General features: G+C 37.2%; 1 protein-coding gene across 5 annotated transcripts in view; it reads right to left on the bottom strand.

The window, feature by feature from the left end:
• TENM2 (teneurin transmembrane protein 2) overlaps nt 1–17591 on the bottom strand; it is a 1770657-nt gene that overhangs the window by 192288 nt on the left and 1560778 nt on the right. For all 5 annotated transcript variants that reach the window (XM_044069584.1, XM_044069586.1, XM_044069585.1 and 2 more), the window contains 4 exons: nt 11303–11552; nt 7280–7300; nt 5126–5358; nt 3785–3939 (listed from right to left, as the gene is read on the bottom strand). In XM_044069584.1, the coding sequence (XP_043925519.1) occupies nt 3785–3939; nt 5126–5358; nt 7280–7300; nt 11303–11552 (659 nt within the window). The remainder of the gene's footprint in view (nt 1–3784; nt 3940–5125; nt 5359–7279; nt 7301–11302; nt 11553–17591) is intronic.

The following is a 17591-nucleotide window of genomic DNA, read 5'->3' as shown; positions in this document are numbered from 1 at the left end:
TACATAAAGTTCTGAATAAATGATACTTACAAGGTATAATTCCACCTTCATGGAGGTATTCATTAATACTAAAAGAAAATAAAGATTCTAGTCTCTGTAGTTCATATAGTCCAAATTCAATGATTAATAATGATTATAAAAATTTAATGTCTATTTTAGTTAACAGATTTAAAAAATCACTAACACATCTTATCACTGAAAATCAAACAGGCTTTAGTTACAATAGACATACTCAAGACAAAATTCATAGAATCCTAACTACCATAGATATCTTAAATAGAGATAATCAAGAAGCTCTTATAATCATTCTTGATATTGAAAAAGCCTTTGACTCATTAAATTGGATTTTTTCTTTTTAAAATTCTTGAATCATACAAGTTTCCTATCCAGTTCATTGCTTTAAAAAGAATATTTATAATAATAATAATCTAGCCTATGTAAAATCAGGACCATTTATGTCTGAATCTATTGAAATTACTAAAGGCACCAAACAAGGATGCCCAATGGACCCAATTTTATTCGCACTAGCAATACAACCTTTCTCAATGGCAATCCCATTTAATAATAAAATTAAAGGAATTAATATATATATAATCAATTTGATTCTAAGATAATGTTGTTTGCAGATGATATATTACTTACTTTAATAAACTCAGTAGAATCTTTACAAGAATTAGACTTGTTAGTTAAAAAAATTTACTGTATTTCAGGATTAAAAATTAGCAGTTCTAAATCTAATTACATACTACTAAATAAAAGAAAACTCAATGATACCAATAAATCAACTATAAATTAAATAATCGGGAAAGAAGTATCCTCTTTAAAATATTTAGGGGTTGTATTATGTGAGAACATTGACTTAACCTTAAATATGAACTATAATGATATTGTGAACATTTTAAAAACTCTTACAGAGAAATGGAATAAATTACACTTAAAATTTGAAGACAGGCTACAATTAATCAAAATGATTTTTTTACCAAAAATAAATTACATTGCATTATCTATTCCTATATTACCCAGTAAAAGTCTTCTAAGAGAAATAAATAAAATACTCTTAAAATTTTTATGGTATTCAAAAAAAAATAGAATAACTTTACCAAACCATATTAGACCCTGGGAGCTTGCAGGAATACATTTTCCAGATTTAGAATCATATATTAAAAGCTCTAACCTTAAAACAATCTTAAATTGGATAGATCCAAAGTTTTCTTCAGCTTGGAAGTCTCTACACACTACTATTATTCTAAATGAAAATAAATTAATAAAAAATGTGCAACTTAGTGAACAAAACAACAAACTTTGGTATGCACTTTGTGTTAACTTACAATATAACATCATTAAACTAGCAAATCTAAATTATATAAACTATAGCTACAACACTTTTAGAAGTTTTATCAACAACAATATTAATATTAAACTATGGATCCAGTTATTATTCCTATTTAAAATTACAAAAACTGTTTTAACAATATCAATACAGATACACTTAATACTTGGGAAATTAAAAGTTTTACGTGTTGATATCATTGTGCAATGAATTTAGTCACCCTGGATGCACAAAATCTAATTAAAACATTTAATTTATCAAAATCACATTGGTTAGCTCTTAGCTTAATTCCATTTACTCAAGCTCTATGCAGAACAATAGAGAATTCTTCCTATAAATCATTGCCTAAATTTATACTTCTTATACACAAAATGCTATATGGAGAATTTAACTGGAATAATTTAATCTCAAAACTTTACAAAATGATTATTATTTATAAAACTACTCCTAACCAGAAATTTTGGAATTTTATTATTAAAGATCATGCACTGTCCCTAACTCCAAGAATAAAACTAATCTTCTACATTCCTTTAAATTAACCTCCAATTTACAAGTTTGGAATTTTTTTTCCTGGAAATTCTTGCATAGAGCTTTCTATACTCCTAATACAATTGCTAAATTTTACATTTCTAAAGAGGTAACATGTTGGAGATGCTCTCTAAATAGTAAGAGTGATTGGCCTCATATTTTTTATGAATGCTCTGTCATTAAGAAATTTTGGAATGAAATTGGAAATTTCCTTCAAGCTATCTTTACTGATTCCTTCATATTATCAAAATCTTTAATATTCTTGAATGTAAATGAATCTATTACAATGAACAACAAAAATAAATATCCTCTCTGGACAATGCTGTCAGTAGCCAAAAAATGTATTACAAGAAGATGGAAATCATCCTCCACTCCAACCTTTGAAGACTTCATAATTCTACTGGACGAAGTAGCTCTAATGGAAATAAAAGCCAAAGAACTAAGATTTTTTTCCCAGAAAATGGACTAATAATCCTTGGGAGAAAGTCCTCTCTCTTATTAAGACAATGAATTCAGATGTACTATCACCCATTTAATCAAACTGGAAACAAGAAATACTGGAAATTGTATAATCTTATTTATATGTTTATATTATATTGTTAATACCTTATCTTTTGATCTAGAGGCCTTTGTAAAAATTGTACATAGTTTATCAATGTTTGTCATTTAAGTTGTTAAAAAAATATTATTTTTTATATATTCTTGGAAAATTTAATAAAAAGATTTTGAGCAAAAAATAAGAAATAATAGTATACAATGCTTTTGCAAGGCAATCAAAGGTACTATATATATATATATATATATATATATATATATATATATATATATATATATATATATATATATATAGTCTATACAAGTGAACTTCTCAAGTCAAATTACAAAAGAAATAAGAAACAGAGAAGGGTAAATTAATGACTAATAAGTAGAGTGAAGATATAGGTATAGAAGGAAGAAGTAAGGAGCATATATGTAGGTGTAAAATTAGACAGGAAACTAGACAGTGGGGATCAGAGAATTTGAAAAAAAGATGTAGGTAGGGTGTGGAGAGGTAGAGGAGAGGGATCAGAGTTATGAGAAATTAGAGAAAAGAGATAAGTAGGATATGGTTAAGTAGAGGAAAGTCAGGAGGGGTGGGAGCAGGAGCATTCCCAGAGGGATGAGAGGTGGGAATGGATCAAGGTTTTGAAGGTGTGGTGGTTGTTGGTGGTACAAATTTGTGGAGGAAGGGAATTCCAGATTCCAAGAGATATAAAGAAGGACAAAAGGAATTTGCCTGGAGTTCGAGCAGGTATGTGTACTTCGAGGAGGTTTTGATTGTTTGACCTGAGTAGTCTATCAGGTTGATGCAATTGGAGGGAGGAGTCAAGGGAGGGGCATAGAAAGAGTTTAAAGATGAGTTTACGTGTATAAGAATGTTGGATTAAGGAGAGATGATGGGACAATTCAAGACAATTTAGTTTGCGAAGGGCATTACAGTGGTGAATGGAGGATTTGGTACCAGTGGCAAACTTTGAGATTTTGTTATAGCAGGATGATAGTTTAGTCTTTAGACCAGATTGGAGATTAGTAAAGACAGGGCACCATACAAGAGGGAGGGTATGAGGTAGATGGTAGAAAGGACATATTTGGTTGAGGGAGTATGGAAGCGGTTGTGACGGTAGATTAGGTCTAGTTTTTGGTGGGTTTTCTTTATATTTGTTTTGAGATGCATGTCAAATTTAAGCTGTTCATTGATAGTGACACCTAGAAGCTTTGTATGGGATATAATTTCTATAGGGGTTCTGTTTTGGCTAGTTATGGAGAAAAGGGTTCTTGTCAATTTTAGTATACTTCGAGGGGGTGAATATCATAATTTTGTATTTGGAAGCATTTAGTGCTAGATGATTGTTTAACATCCATTTCTCGGTTGATAGGATAACTTACCTGACTGACATCCATGCTGGAGTCACAGCTGAGAGGCCGAACAGCTGTAAGATCATTTGAACCTAGCAGAGTAGAAATAATTCCGTTCTGATCCACCTTCCTAATCATAGTGGCATCGACAAAATACATCATTCCATTCTTATCTGCAGCAATACCTAGACAGAAGAAACAACCATGTCAGCTAGTTTCATCTGCTAGTTCAGCACAGGTACTAAGGCACCGTATAACCCATGTACTAAATCCCAATGTGTCGTAAGTTCATAGTTATAACCATTTCTGCAGAAGGACACATTTAATTCATAGAAACTGTTGTCACATTTTTCTGCTCAGTTTTAGTAAACAGAAATCCATGCTTGCAAACCAATGTCTTTTATTGCCTCAGAAACAAATGCACAGTTAAATAGCATACTTAATCATATTGTTAAAATCTTTCTGATATACTGATCTTCACTCATGGCTCTAATCAAGATGCTGTGGGTTAGCTCTCATGTTTTGCATGTTAAGTATGTTAATAAAACTATGCATATGCTAAGTTAAACAAAATTATGAATGTTCAAACACATATGCAAATATGTACACATTACAAATAGGTCAATAAGTCCCGAAGAATATGGATGTGTCTGTATTACAGGAGAGAGAGAATGAGGTAACATCCAATTGGTCATGCTCTCACATGCCTCTGACTACAGTAGCCCACACATACTAAGTGCTCAGCAGTAGAGATTGATATTTACATTGGCCATTGCATGTGCATTTTGTTTCTAAGTATGTCTACAAAATTTAGTCCTCCTGATAGCAAAGTCAGCAACTGTTTTGTCCACATCTGATGGCAAGCTGCTTGTGTTGGCTACAGAAGTCCTACTAATGCTGGACTGCGGTGTCACAGTTCTGCAATGGAGGCCTGGTCTTTGTCCTGCTACCTCCACTAATGTTCAGTCTGATTGTCAATGACTTAGAAATCCATATGGTGATCAGCAATGAAAGGGAGCAGTTTCAGCACTGTGTATCCAAACTAGTGGGTGTAATGCAGTAATGTGTAGAATCTGCTGTATAAGATAAAGCAATGTATTGTGCAGTGTCTCAGAGACAGAAAGCACTGCAATGTACAGTATAACAGGCAGATATAGCAATGAAATGCACTGTTTCTCAAGCAGATATACTAATGAAATGCACAATATAACAGGCAGAGATAGTCATGTAATGCATAGTATCTTGGGCAGCTATATTAATATACTGCACAAAATAACAGGTAAGGATAGCAATGAAAGACACAATATAACAGGCAGATATAGCTACATGAGGCACAGCATTTCAAAAAATGTTCATAATTTTGAATCATACCTCTAGGATTTATAAGAGGAGCGTCCGTGGCCTTGCCCCCATCTCCACACCTGGCTTCATCATATGGTATGCATTGTTCTCCTGTTCCTGCCACTACCTCAGAATTTGTGGAAAGGTCCTTGGCCCCTCTCAGTGACTTGATCCTATAAATGCGCCGACTATTTGTGTCAGAGACATACACTGCTCCAGAGACAGGATCCACGCCCAGGAAGTATTTATGAGCTGGGTTATTGCTTGAAAGTAGACAAAAAAGAAGTTATTAAAGAAAGTTGAACAGGTTTACTTCCAGCTATGTTTCTCTTATATTGTGCTGGTAAGACAGAGATCACATTATCACCTATAGAAGAGATGTGATACAGTTTAAATAAAGAAATGTACTACAGACCTTCTGGAGCTGAAAAAGAAATGTGGCTTCATTGCCCTAAAATTTAGGACGAGATGAATTGCTCTGGGTTCTACAGGATGCTAACTTGGAGATAGATATCTAGGCCTGAGTAACTGATAGCTGAGCCATCAATGTTCTTGTCTAGCAATGGCACAGCCAATGGGAATGTGATAATAAACATTTATGGTAGACGACAATGACCATTGCTTTCAGTCTTGGTTCCTCATTTTTTTGAGGTACTGAAGTGTAGCTAAAGAACAGCAAGCTGTTTGAATATCCAGAAATCAATGAAAGTGGATTTATTGGAAGTGTGCAACACTAGATATTGAATTTGTAAGACTCACTACATAACAGTAGAAAGTGATTAGCAGCTACATGGGAGTTTGCGGTCTGGTGATGATAGTCAGAGAACTCATGCAGTGAGAGTGATGAACTCTGACTACTTTGCACAGAAACATTTTGTGAATGTTAAGTCTGTCACAAAAAACAGGATCTCTGTCTTGTTTATTTTCACTCTGGCAATAAGAGGCATATGATTTCTAGTGTTTAGTTTCCTCTACCACTGTTATATGTAAACTTCTCCACCCTGCCAAGTGCATGGGCATTGGAGTAAATGCACCTGACATGATGTATATTTGTACTCCCCATGTACATGCTTAGCTCTGAAGACTTCATCTTGATACTGAATATATCCCTGATACTGGCAAGGGATTTCCTTGACTCATAGCTTGAACCTACTTCACAATTCTGTTTGATTGCAGTAGTATCACCATTCTGGTCCATGAATGTGCATTCTCTGCACAGCAGACAGTAACCTGTTCACATTCTGAGATGCCCCGTGTTTATGATACCCTGTCTTCTTTGAAAGCACCCACATTTTGGGACTGGATACTGTTATACACTGAAGGATGAGTGTGCAGATTGTGGATTACAATCTTGATAATATAGTATGTGGTATGCCAGCTTGTTTTGCCAGGCACTACTGGTTTGGGAATGGATCCAGAGTGCTGCCCAATCACCTAGGATAGAGCAACTGAAAGAAGGCAAAAGTCTTGCAAACATCAGGGACTATGACTGTCCAAGAAACAGGATAGTCTATCAGCACATTTTAAATTTCCAGCATTTTTTGTTTGGCACCTTCTAGTAAATACTTCTCCCTGGTTCTCTGTGTAGGCAAACGGGCATTTGTAATTTGTAATGCAGTGTGATACAGCAACATTTGCAAACAAGCATTATGTTTATATTACACTACATAGTAAAATTTCATGGCTACGTTATATAGACTCCCAGCTCTGAATTATAAAACAGCTCCTACTATCATTGCATTACTTGCACATCACAGTAACTCTTTAGAGGATTCTGTGTCTGCTGTACGTAGTCGCTGACTACTGAGTCTCTCCAGCTCAAAGTAACCCAAGGAAATATCTCAAACAGATGAGTGATCCCAGGAGGGAGGGAAGGAAGGCCAAAAGGGAAAACAGTTACACTATGTAAGTGCCCAGAGGGTGCTATCAGAGACCACTGGAAATTACTTCCTGTATTATTAAAACAAAAGTAATTAACAGCTTAGAAAGACATGCATCATTTTAATTACTTTAGGAGTCAATAGGAAATAGTACGGGAAGAAAAGTCAATATTTATGGAAAAGGTGCTATTTATTTATTGTATAACAGATACATTATAAAGACAAGCCAAGCTGTAGTACAGTCTTAAAGGTTTAGACACAAAAGCACAAAAATGAACATAAATATATTAAGACATTTTCTCACCTGTGCCTGAAGTCTTTATTTCTTCAAAGAAAGACAGTAAATGGGAAAAACAACAACAAATGAAATTAGTATAGTACATTTTTTCTGAAGCAATATGTAAGAAAAAGACATAAATAATAAATCGAAAATTTAAAAAAGAAAGCTAAATAGCATGCAATGATTGTATCCTATTAAGAAGATGTGGCCTGAAGTGAAATGGTGTTGCTGTGCTTCTATAAATAATGAAACAAAGTCATAACGTCCTACTTTCTGTCAAATTCAACTAACCTAACAGATCACAAATCAAACTGGATGATTTATACCTGTCATAGTTATGAATATTAAACTGTATTTGGGCCACATCTACACCCCCTGCTGGCAACCAGCAGTACCACTCATCTCATACTCTGGAGAATTTAACAGGAACTGGAACTCTACACATACCCCCAACCATTATATGCAACCTACAATTCCCACACAGGTTTAAACACTAGGCTGAGATTGAAATTGGTAAATTGGGATCATGCTCTATTCTAGTTAACAAAATGAATGAATAAATAAATAAATAACACTTATTTAAGCAATCATTCTATCACAGAATGATTACTGATTTTCATAGAAAGCTACATCACAAAAATTCTTTCCATTATTAGCAACCATACCATCATGACAGTTGCATATTTAAAGCACATTACCAACCCACCAAACAAAATTCACATTGTTTGCTAATTCCCTAAAGATAGTAAACTCTTCCATTAAAAGAACTGGTCAATCAACACACCACTGTATTACTTCTTAAACCTGTTTATTCCTTTGCAAGACAGTAGGAAGCCAAATACCCCTGCCTGCCTTACCCATACTCAAAAAAAGAAAACAAAAAAGGAGTGCTCACGAGCTCATATATGACTATCAACTACAATAAAACCTGGGATCACTACAATAACATTAAGTTAGCTCATATAGTAAATAGAGCAAAATAAACCTATGTGAGAGACAAACTCACCTATATAATACACAAAGCTAAGGAATTATGGCAAGGACTATAACCTAAAAGGAAATGAAGCCTGGATCAAATATGTTCTGCAACAGCATTCACCTCCCTTGTATTACTATGCCATCAGTCATAGCTGAACACCTGGCCTCACACTCTACATCTGTAGGCACTAACTAACATAAATTCCTGCCAGTTATCAATGACTATACACAGACACACAGGCAGACAGACAGACACACACACACACACACACACACACACACACACACACACACACACACACACACACACACGCACATGCACGCACACACACACACACACACACACACACACGCGCGCGCTGAAAGATACAAAATATCAAACAGTACATTTAAACCTATCTCATTCTCCAAAGAAAGATGGCTGAAACACATTTGTCAGAAATGGGTTAGATCAATTATACTGTATAACTGTTTCAGCCATGTAACATCTTATCTGCAATCCTATCACAACATATTATCAGCATCCAATTAAAACACTCATTTTCAAAGATCTCTGCAAAATAATATAGTCTGTATCAAAAGCTTCAAGACTTGCATCACATGAATACTTCAGATCTATCACTAGTCTCTCCATCCTCTTAAAACTAGTTGAAAAAGCCAGCCAAGAACAGTTAAAAGTATCTTCTAGACCTTTATACTTCTGTTGAGTAGCTAACACAGAAAGGGGTACAACAACTACACAGCCCTAGTCTCATTCACTGATAGCGATCAAAGTTTGAAACAGGAAAGCTTAACTAAATTATTGCTCACAAATATATCTAAAGCAGTTATCAGTGTATCCTATTACAAATTAGTTGAAATCCTCCACCAATTTAGTCACAGCTATACTAGCTTAAAAATGGCCTCCAGGACAGATCAGTACATGTTTCCTACAAGCTGCCACATCCTATCCCCAAAACTTTTATAAGGTGATATCTGTTCGTGGTTCAGTACTCTTCACCTTCCTTATTGCTAATATATCCAAGAAGACCCTTACCCTCAACAGGTATTCCCTTCATACATATTGCCTAATAGTATAATTGTCAGTCATATTCCCTAAGCTAGATATATAAAAACTCAAAAATCTCTGGAGGATGGACTTGGGATTATGCATGGGAAACATGGTTTTCTGCAGAGCTCGGGCAACTCAGAAACTGAGTTAATGTTATTAAACAGATCAGTCAAACTTGAGCTGAGATGTCTTCACACTATCAAGCACACTTCATTGATCACAATTCCTTAATCCAGTCTTTGCATTACTGAGTGATAAAGACAGCTATAACTGTAAGTTAAGTTTGCTGAATGCCACACTGGGATACGATGGTGGCCTTCTCAGCAATAAAAAGTCAGGATAGTAAAAAGCAAAGATATCCATGAGTGTCTTAATGCAGTTAGAATACTTATGCAAGAGGTATTAAAGGATACTTCAGCACTATCAAAAACAGGACTCCCAGTTACAGACAATCTGTGAAACCAGAAAATGGAGCTATGTTCATATACAGAAATAAATCAATGCCAAGCATTCACAGCAGATCTCCATTCTCCAGAAATGGTGTCATAAAAAATTGAAGATGGTTGCTTCAGGAACAGAAGACATCACAACCACCTTAAAATTAATATTCCTCCATAGGGAAAGAATGTGGCAATCGATTCTAGTGTGTGAAAAGAGAATTAGTAGCAGTCTTTCATGTTAACAACCTACGGGAGGCATACTATTGCTAATGTTTAACTGGTCTTGCCTTAAGAATACTGGATATTTTAGATAATTTGATCTGATAAAGCCCCGATTATATCCCAGCCAAACCAGGTGACTGATGGAGCGGCAGAGAAGGAGGGACCATTCCCATCCACATTGGGAGGGGCACTTTTTGATATGATCTCTAAAGGGAGGTGTGGTCCAAAGAGGGGGGGGTTGTGCTTGGATGCAATCATTGAACACTGGGTGGTGGTGAAAGGAAGTGCATAGGCCATAAAAAAAATACCTCCAGATGGAAGCACAGAATAGCTGTGCCCCTGGGACACCACAAGGGTCCACAACTAACCCCAGCAAAAATGGAATAAGTCTGGGGGGGGGGGTTGGACAGTAGACTCAGTAGTAAACACTAGGTCTAAGAGGAGCAAAAAAAAAATTGTCTGCCTTCACAGCCAGCCCCTTTCCAGACAAAAACCCCCTAGCCCAAAGGGCAAACATCCCTCCCTCACAGGATAAAATCCCACTTACCACAGCTAGCTTCTGTGTGGTCACAGCTTACACACACACACTCACAGACACACAGGCACACACACACACACACACACACACACACACACACACACACACACACACACACACACACACACACACACACACACACACACACACACACACACACACACACAAAATCACACACACACACACACACACACACACACACACACACACACACACACACACACACACACACACACACACACACACAAAACCACATGAAACTCAGTAATCCTATATTCAACATCATGGCCAAATACGTCTTCACCATAACAGGAATGACATACATACTTAAATGTACTCTTAATGGAAACTTCCACTTGCTTTCATAAGTTGTTATTAACATTCCTAATTAAATGTTCTGTAACTCGTGCAAACTAACACTTGCTTTTCATAAGAAGATAAAATGTTATTGATTAAATACACTCATTATTAGGAACTACCACTTGCCTTCATAAATGAATATAAGGATTCATGCTTAAAAGCACTTTTACTGGGAATTACCACTGAACTTCATAGTACACTATGTTAACAGGAACAACAACTTGTTTTCCTGATGGAATAGTGGGAAATTCTGTCAGCTGACCAACACACCTATCAGTATTCTGCCTGTTTTTGATGTCAGAATTCTGTGTTTCTAACGAACCCAGTCTTTACAGATTTTAAATCTATCAGATGTTAACTGTCATGACTCTTATGCAAAGTATGACATAAAAACTACAAAAATATTGTTACTTTTTACAGCAAAACATGTATAAGGCAAAAATAAATCATCACCCTACCTCAGTTCCAAGACACTAGTGACATTTAGAGAAGGATAGATCCGCCGTACAAAGTTGAAATCTCCAACATACAGGCTTCCATCAATACCGACAGCCAAGGCCACAGGTGCAAGAAGCTTGTTACCTTCAGCAAGGCCAGTGCAGCTAGGACAGGATATGCTGCGTCTGCGGCCACTTCCCATGATACTAGTGATTACTGGAGGCTGCTGTGATAGGAAGTGGTTCTCTCCGTTTCCTTTGTGCAATATACCTAACAGAAAGATGGTTTATTACTGCTGTCTACAGAGCAAGAATTCAACCAATGCAAAGATACCCAAAATGGCTAGAATCTTAACACAACGCCTCACAAAAATCTCTCATTTGGTATACCATACATCCAAAATATAAACTCAAGAGCTAGTGCTCTAAGATTATATGAATGCTTTACATATAAACATATTTCAGAATGAGTGCAGAAAAATCATACAATAATGCAGTTTGGTAAAGCAAAAGAGGACAGAAAAAACATGTTTCACTGCATCAGTATAACTTTTGTAGAGTAATTTAATTGTCACACATGTGGAACAACAGTTCCAAGCTATAACAAACAAAGAGGCAATGAAACCATAACACTTTTCTTTTTAGAGAAGAACATTAGTGCACCAGATGGCTTAGTGGTTAAGGTCTTCGCCTCCCATGCACAAGGTACAAGGTTCAATCCTGACCTCTGACCAATGCCTATTTGGAGTTTGCATGTTGTCTCCATGGGGGTTCTCCCATGTCCAAAAAACTTCCTGGTTGTTTTTATCTCAGACTCACCAATGAATGGAGCTGTGGGCAACAGCACAGACTCTACATGGTGCCCTATAGAGGGAAAAGTTGTACAGACCAACTGCTTTGGGCATCTACTGTGGTGCACTGTATCCTCAAGATAGGAGAACATGGATCACAGACTAAGTGTCATGGCAGGGCTAGCCACTCGATGGTGTAAAATATGGCTCTAGGTGATTCGGTCATGTTGACTAATGTCGCCAAAAGTGGGCATGGGTAGTTACTGGTGATAAGTGGGTTGAGGACCCATCCTACACTAATCGATGCCAGGGACCCATGCTAATGGTGGGAGGGGTATATGTGCCCCTATTGGCCAGTGTGTGTGCCCACCATAAAGCTCAACAGCCCTGGGTCAATAAACTACTGGCTGGCCAGTGTCTAGTTGCCCAGCCTGGGTTACCTGAGATAGCTCTGTTGAGTGAAAGCTGGATGTAAAACCAACCAACCTGCCAAACATGAAATGAGAATTGCTACACTTAATGTAGGTTCACTGACAGGACACAACTTGGAAGTAAATGACATGATGATACAGAGGAGGCTAGACATTCTATGTATCCAAGACATGAGATGGAAGGGCAGTGCAGCAAAGCCACTTGGCTTGGGATCCAGAGTCTACTACTCAGGTGGAGGGCAGGCTAGAAATGGTGTAATAATTGTGGTGAGAGAGAGGCTTCAGAAGGCAGTAAGGGATAGCATCAGAATTAAAGACAGACTCGTGGCAGTCAGACTCCAGTGTATGATAGGGCAGTATGCATAATCTCAGCCTATGCCCCACAGCAGGGTTGTGATAGTGAGGAAAAGAGTGCATTCAGACAGCAGATGCAGGACCTACTAGATAAAGCAGGACAACATGAATTGGTGTTGATAATGGGTGACTCGAATGCACATATCAGGACAGACAAAACAGGATATGAGGATTACTTGGGTCCACGTGGGTGGGGCAACAGGAATAAAGAAGGAGAAACCATTCTAGATTTCTGTCTGGCAAATGGCTTGATAGTAGCCAACACATGGTTCAGAAAGAGAGACAGTCACAAGATCACATACAAGAGTAGTTAACATGCAACTCAGGTAGACTTCCTCCTAGTAAGGAAAAGACACTGGGGCAGAATCCTTGATTCCAAAGTCATCCCCAGTGAAACAGTTGGCCCACAGCATAAATCACTAGTTGCCACAATTAGCTGCAAGCAGTGGTTATAAAAGGCTCTAAGGTTAACAGAGACCAGGCTGAAGACCTGGAATTGAATGGAGAGAAATTACAACAGTTCAAGGAATTACTCAGGGCTCTAGCATCCCTAGAAGAAGAGGAAATAGGTGGAGTTGAAGAAGAATGGCTACACCTAAAAACAGCATGTGTTAGGACTAAGAAAAGATATGTGGCTGAGCCAGGTATGGAAATAAGGTACATAAGGAAAGCTGGTGGTGGAATGCAGACGTCCAGGAAGTCATCAAAAGGAAAAAGGAGTGCAGGAAGAAGTGGGAGATAGAAAAAAACTGACCAGGCTAGGAAAAACTACTGGTTGGCTAACACAGAAGTTAAGAAATAAGTTGCAATAGCAAAGAGTAGGGCATCGGAGGCATTGCACCAACTTCTGGAAAGTAACTCAGTAAGGGACACAAAGAAACTATATCAGGTTGTAAGGCAAAGACAGAAAAATAAAGAAGATAGTCAGACACCCTTCATAAGGGATGCCAGCAACAACCTGCTCAGCAGCCCAGAGAACATCAAAGGCAGATGGAAGGAGTATTTCCAGCAGCTTCTGAATGAAGAAAACTCCACAGAAGCTGTACTGCTCCAGAAACAGCCTATGATGAGAGAAGAAGAGGAGCCCACCCTAGAAGAAGTAAGAACAACACTAAGGAAGATGGAGTCAGGGAAAGCAGCAGGCTCAGATGAGGTCACAGCAGAGATGATAAAGATGCTGGATGAGATGGGGAGAAATGGCTCCTGAGAGTACTAATAGCAGTGTGAAGAGAAAAGAGTATCCCAGATGACTGGAGAATAAGCATACTCATGCCAGTGTGCAAGAACAAAGGGGACATCCACAACTGTGGGCAGTACAGAGGGATCAAACTCCTACCACACTGCATGAAAGTTCTGGAAAGGGTGATTGATAAATGGATACACAGAGGAGTAGAATGTAAGATGGGAGATGAGCAGTTTGAATTCAGATCAGGATGCAGCACAATTGACCCAATGTTTGCAATGAGAAAGATACTTGAGAAGAAGCTAGAGATGAGGAGAGAGTCCAACTGGGCATTCCTAGACTTGGAGAAAGCATATGACAAGGTCCCAAGAAAGCTGATCTGGGCAGTACTATGGTAGTTTGAAGCCCCAGAAACATTGGTAGAATTAGTATAGGCTATGTACAAGAACCCAGTGACTCAAGTACGAACAGTGTCCAGCCTCACAGAGGGGTTCCCAGTGGGAGTGGGTGTACATCAGGGTTCAGCTTTGAGACCACTGCTGTTCATAATGGTGATGAACTACATTAGCAAACAGGTTGGAGAGGATGGATCAACAAAGCTGCTGTATGCAGATGATGTAGCAGTACATGCAGACTCTGAGCTAGAATTTCAGCAAAGGATAGGAGAATGGAATGCAAATCTGATGCCCCATGGGATGAAACTAAGCAGAGATAAGACGGTGGTAATGGCAGCCAATTGAGGAAATCAGAAGAAGCTGAGAATAGAGATAGAAGGGAAGATGGTGGAACAGGTAAACAGCTTCAAGTATCTAGGAGGAGTAGCTGAAGAGAAGGGTAGTCTGAATGAAGAAGTCAAAGCTAAAATCAGAGGGGCTGCAGCAAACTGGCATAGAGTATCAGGTGTAGTCTATGACAGAAGAATGCCAAAGAAGCTGAAAAGTAAGGTGTACAAGACAGTGGTGCAACCAGTACTACTGTATGGTAAAGAAACCCGGGCAGTAAAGGCAGAACAGTTGAAGAAGCTAAAGGTGATGGAAATGAAGTGCCTGAGAAAGGTGGTAGGATGCAGACTGTGGGACAGTCGAAGAAATGAGGACATAAGAGCAGGTCAAAGTAGCTCCAATTGCAGAAAACATCAAAGAGAACAGATTACGGTGGTTTGGGCATGTGTAGAAAACAGAAGACAATCTGGTGAGGAAGATTTGGGACAGAGAGGAAAAAGGTAAGAGGAAGTGAGGACATCCAGCAAAGAGGTGGATAGATTGTGTGAAAGAAGATCTGTGACAGTCAGGAATGAGTGCTGAAGAAGGCAGGAATGTGGCACTGAATCGAGAGAGGTGGCGACAGTTAACACGATACCTCAACCCCATATAGAAAAATGGGAAAAAAAGGGGCTGATGATTAGTGCACCCATGTTAGCACCCCCCCTCCATATAAGTCAGTGCAGACTTTTCCTTTTAGTTTCTTAGCAGTTTCATCTGGGTAACTAAACAAGTACAGCAGTGATGACACAATAAACCTATGCTATAGGCTGGCTTACTTCATTATCTCACAATCTCACTGAAGATGAAATGTCACTTACTATAGCACATCTGACAACTACATTATGGCTACCCAGTTCCAGATTGTCACTCTTGATCCCCTTATGTAAAAGTAGGAAAAGGGGTTGCAGATGGATGCATTACATGTACAGAGCTCTATAACGTGCCGGCCTACTGCTCCTGTATTTGACTAAATTTTGACTTCTCTGAAATATTTCAGTAGTATATGACTGTAAAATGTGTTAACTCCAGCCTAATATTCTAATTCATCCTATAGTTATATCTCCATGTTATCTATTTCTCATCTTTTATCCCCTTATCCCTGCTGACAATTACATAATGCTGCCACATTTTCCCTTCCTCTGCTCTGTCCATTCACCTGTAATATTTATTCTGTCTCCCCCACATCTGAATTCTTCTTGACTGAAACATCCCTTTTTATACACATAGTATCTCTTTCTTACTTAACATGATGAACCAAATTACTACATTTCTGCTTTTTTTCTGTGTAATTTTATGATGTATGGCTTTTGCATAACACATATAAACATCACATATACATATAAACATCACATATACATATAAACATCACATATACATGTAAACATCACATATACATATAAACATATAAACATCACATATACATATAAACATCACATTGATTATTTTCTTTATCCTGAAACATTTTTCCATGCCGTCTTCTGATAGGTGTGCATGAACTCAATTATCTGTATCTGTAATGCTACTAGATACATATAATCTCAATTATCTTTATCGAGTAGCATTACATTCTTCAAAGAAAAGTAAGTTAGAAGCATTACATTCAATTCATCATTTGTAACCTTATTCATATATAATGTAATAACCTGCTCTATGACTTAAAAATGTATATATATTTTGCTGTACTTGTGGTACATGTAACCTGTTGTCTAAAGCAATAATTTGTTGTCTGAATATACTGTATAGTAATACGGTGTGAATCACCCTAGATATATATATATATATATATATATATATATATATATATATATATATATATATATATATATATATGTGTGTGTGTGTGTGTGTGTGTGTGTGTGTGTTTTTCACTAATATTATAGCTGTGGTGCTTTCTCCCTGGGACTCCACTGAAAATGGGTACTTTCCTGGTACACAAATGTTAATAAAATAAATAAAATAATAAATAAATATGCTCTTGCATTTGTACCATACAAATGTGGAGAGTTTCCTCCCAAAATCCGTCCTGAAAAGATAAACTTCCCATTTTGTCATGCCTGCTCCACAGACATAATATGTACATGTACAAATCCAATCTACAGTCTAGAAAATACTGAGAGCTGACTTCTGGTTAACCTTTAATACTACAAGTGATGCTGTTTTGTGGAATAGACTAAATTCAGGGCCATATACATTTAATATGCTATTCAAGAATACATTAGAAGTGATAGATGGATGCAAAAGCATTGTTTTAAAGTTGAGTTTATGTCTCAGAGAATGTGCAGTGGTGCCATGACAATGTTTTTTATTTATTTATTTTTGTTTTTGTGTGTTAATATTAGAAATTCTGACATTTAGGTGCTTTGACATTGTTAGGTAAATCTATGTGTGTGTGTGTGTGTGTATTCTCTTTAATATCTTTACAATGACCTCTATACCTCCATAGGTCCAGCCTCTGTAATACAATATGCTGATGATTCTACACTTAAATTTGTATCTAATGACTTGCCTCAACTCCTCCATATCACACAAGAAGCTTTTTCCTCAGTTGAAAAATGGTTCCATAATTCCGAGCTACTACTCATCCCTAAAAAAACAGTTACTGCTGTTTTTCCACAAATCACACATGCATAATAAAGTGAATTTCAAAATATTTTCACAAAACAAAACTGAAATCAAAGTAGTCTCCCATACAAAACTTCTTGCAGTCATTATAGACAATAACCTTAAATTTGTCCTGTATGTTCAAAATAAAATAAAAATACACTCACCAAAAATTAGAAATGCTCC

This window comes from Protopterus annectens, chromosome 4.part0, assembly GCF_019279795.1.
Source record: "Protopterus annectens isolate FY-2018-M chromosome 4.part0, PAN1.0, whole genome shotgun sequence".
Taxonomy (NCBI): domain Eukaryota; kingdom Metazoa; phylum Chordata; order Ceratodontiformes; family Protopteridae; genus Protopterus; species Protopterus annectens.
The sequence above is the reverse complement of the archived record's forward strand: the minus strand, read 5'-3'. Positions and strand labels throughout refer to the sequence as shown.